Source organism: Bison bison, unplaced genomic scaffold (genome assembly GCF_000754665.1).
Source record: "Bison bison bison isolate TAMUID 2011002044 unplaced genomic scaffold, Bison_UMD1.0 scf7180017863606, whole genome shotgun sequence".
NCBI classification, from domain to species: domain Eukaryota; kingdom Metazoa; phylum Chordata; class Mammalia; order Artiodactyla; family Bovidae; genus Bison; species Bison bison.
The window spans coordinates 22,815-25,698 of NW_011494178.1; the positions used below are offsets into that span (position 1 = coordinate 22,815).

Consider the following 2,884-nt stretch of genomic DNA (forward strand, 5'->3'; position numbering starts at 1 on the left):
GTACCTCTGGCCCGACGTCACCGCGCCGCCGTCGTGGGAGGCGCTGCGAGAACTGGGAGCCCTGTTTTCAGCAAAAACCACGGGGACATGTCTCCAGGCTTCTCTTCCCGGGAGACGCCACGGAGACCCCCCCGACATGCTCACCAGGTGAGCTCTGTACACAGTGTCTGTGGGAAGGGGACACGCCACCCGCTCCACCCGTGCCCACAGAGCTCGCACGGGCTGACCCCGGCCGTCCACTCACCGGGTGCTGACCGTGGCGCACATGAGCACGTCGTTCAGCATGAAGAGCCGGCGCTCCTTGGTTTTCATGATCTCCCCCCGGTCATTGTAGACGGTCTCTATCACGTCGTCAGAGCGGATGAGGTAGCGACTGCCGCTGCTTAGGAGCTAGGTATTCACAGTCCATCAAGGAAAAGAGAAAAGATGAGAAAGAAGCCTCATGAGAGACATGAGCAGATAGTGTCCAAGTTTTATAGATCCTCTTTTCTTTACAGAGAAACCCCGTTTCCAACCACACTTTGTGCATGTATAGCACAGAGCTCAGAAAGTGGCTCTTTTAAAAAACATTTTTCTTTTCCCTTAAAACCATGCTATTCTCTTTTTTAACTGATTTATTTAATGTTTGGCTGTACCCTGCGGCATGTGGGATCTTCTCTCCCTGACCAGGGATTGAACCCACTCCACCCACATTAGAAGGCGGAATCTCAACCACTGGACCACCAGAGAAGTCTTGCAATTTTTTAAAATGAATCTAAACAGTGGCAGGAATCTAACTTCCTTCCTCGAGCAGTTTCTCCAGCTAAGATATGCTGACTCAGCCACAGAAGGCTCACTTATTTTCCCGTGTCATTCACTGCACCCCTTCTCTTCCAATGACTCCTCAGAATACACACTTGTCTTCAGGGATGGTCACCCCCACCTTTCCTTTACTCAAGACACCGTCTCGACCTGGAAAGTCTGTGGGAGTCTTTATTCTCTGCTTTTATTTCTCCCAAAGGATATCGTAGTGACGTAACATCCTGACTGCTCGTGGTTGGCCATGTTTTACTTGTCTGAGCCAAATAAGACACTCTTGGTTTCCAAAGGAAAGGTGCTTAATATTCACTGGTAAAATGACTTAACTCATGCCAGAGGCAGACTTATTTTAGCGCTTTAGCCTGGCAGGAAACCAGGAATCCCTGGGCCAGACACCCACCCCGGCTAGCCAACCTCACGGGGATGAAGCTGCATGTCACTGACCCATCCATCAGTGACACCGCCCTCAGAGCACGCCGGCTGCCCTGGGTTCCCACACATTCTGGTACCATGGGGAAGCAGGACTTTAAACAACACGAACCCTCCTGAGAACATCTGTGAATGCTACTTTCTGCTTATAAAAATTCCTATACAAACCCTTTGGAGACTCAGAGAAAACCTGAGCTTAAAATGTATGATCATAAAGTGCTTTCAGTTAAATTATTAGGTGTCAGTATCCGGTAGGAAAGGACCCCTGCTGACAGAAACAAAGGTGACTTTTAGCAACAGAGACTATTATACATAATTCTTCAACACGGCTCGTATCCAGTAACTGCTTCCTGTGAACAAGAGCTTCAAATAAAAATGGCACAGCCTACGTGAAACCGGATTATCGTGGCAGGAACACGACCTTGTAAACACGAAGCTGTTCTGCGTCCCTTCTTCATGACATACGTAGCTTGGTCCTGCATGGACGGGACAGGTAAGACCACGTGTGACTGCCTATGCGTCTGTGAACGTCCATGCTTCAAGCAGGACTAAGAGGGAACGCTGCATTTTGAAAGTAAAATTCAGCTAGAAGAGTGACTCTTAACCCTCCCTGGGCCCTGGGTCCATCTGAGGACCTGGTCAGCCTAGGAGCCGCTTTCCAGGAAAAGTGCTCGGACCACATGGGCCTTGTGTGCACTTTCCAGGGTCTGTGACCTAGAGGCTCTCCTTGGACCTTGGTCAGCAGCTCTGGGCCCAGAGAGACTCGCCACCAAGGTCCCAGGGGATTAATAATCAGTGGCTCAGAGAGCCACAGCTCATTAGCACAAGCGGAAACAGCCTACAGAGAGGAAAAGCGTCCACCTTGTTCAGGTACCGCTCGTTGATGGCTTTTGCTATCTGTTTGATTTCACAGCGCTGGTCTGCGTCTCTCTTCCTCTCGTTCAGCTTCTCCGCTAGCGTCTCAAGCTCCGTCAGCGCCATCTGGAGGGGCAGCCGGTCGGGGTGTCCCCGGGGTGTGTTCTTCAGCATGTCCTTCAGGAAACACAAGGCAGGGGGAAGCTGACACGTGAGGCCGGGTGGGGGGCAGATGGTCACCAGGCACACCCGCCCCCTCATCGCGCGGCTCCAGCATGGGCTGGAGGGAGGAGGGTTCTGGCACTGCTGCTTCTGGGGAATAAAATAAGCCCTGGGAAAGGACAACCAACTCAGTGAATCATGCTTTGGCTGAACATTCGAAGCTCCTTTTGCAAACACAAAATTGACTCATTAATCGGGGGTGGGAAGGGAAACAAGATTGCGTTTCCAGGGAAGGACCCCATGGCCGGCTCGCCGGGACCTCAGAAACTTCTGCCCTGGTAACGGTCAGGCTGCAGGTCTCAGCGAGAGCGTGGCAAGGGGACCCACAGACGCTCGGGATCTCCTTCCCAGGTGTGTGTCCTAGTACTGGGTTTTGAGTGCCGTCTGCCTGGGGGGCACAGGGAGGGCCCTGTGGGGGCACAGTGCGGTCACCTCCTGCACCTAGGTGCCCAGCTCCAGACTCTGAGTCAGGTTCGGAGAGGGCCATCTACGAGCCGGGCGCTGTCACCTTGGCGACCTCGCAGACTGCCCTCCCTACCCCGTCCCACAGCCCCGCCCCAGGCCCGCCCTGACATAAGCC

General features: G+C 53.2%; 1 protein-coding gene across 1 annotated transcript in view; it reads right to left on the reverse strand.

The window, feature by feature from the left end:
* Positions 1 to 2,884, reverse strand: part of ARHGEF10 (Rho guanine nucleotide exchange factor (GEF) 10) — a 60,517-nt gene that overhangs the window by 22,098 nt on the left and 35,535 nt on the right. Inside the window, exons 15-17 of the mRNA XM_010833412.1 lie at positions 2,089 to 2,259; positions 245 to 390; positions 1 to 61 (exon numbers count right to left, since the gene is read on the reverse strand). Coding sequence (XP_010831714.1) covers positions 1 to 61; positions 245 to 390; positions 2,089 to 2,259 — 378 coding nt within the window. The remainder of the gene's footprint in view (positions 62 to 244; positions 391 to 2,088; positions 2,260 to 2,884) is intronic.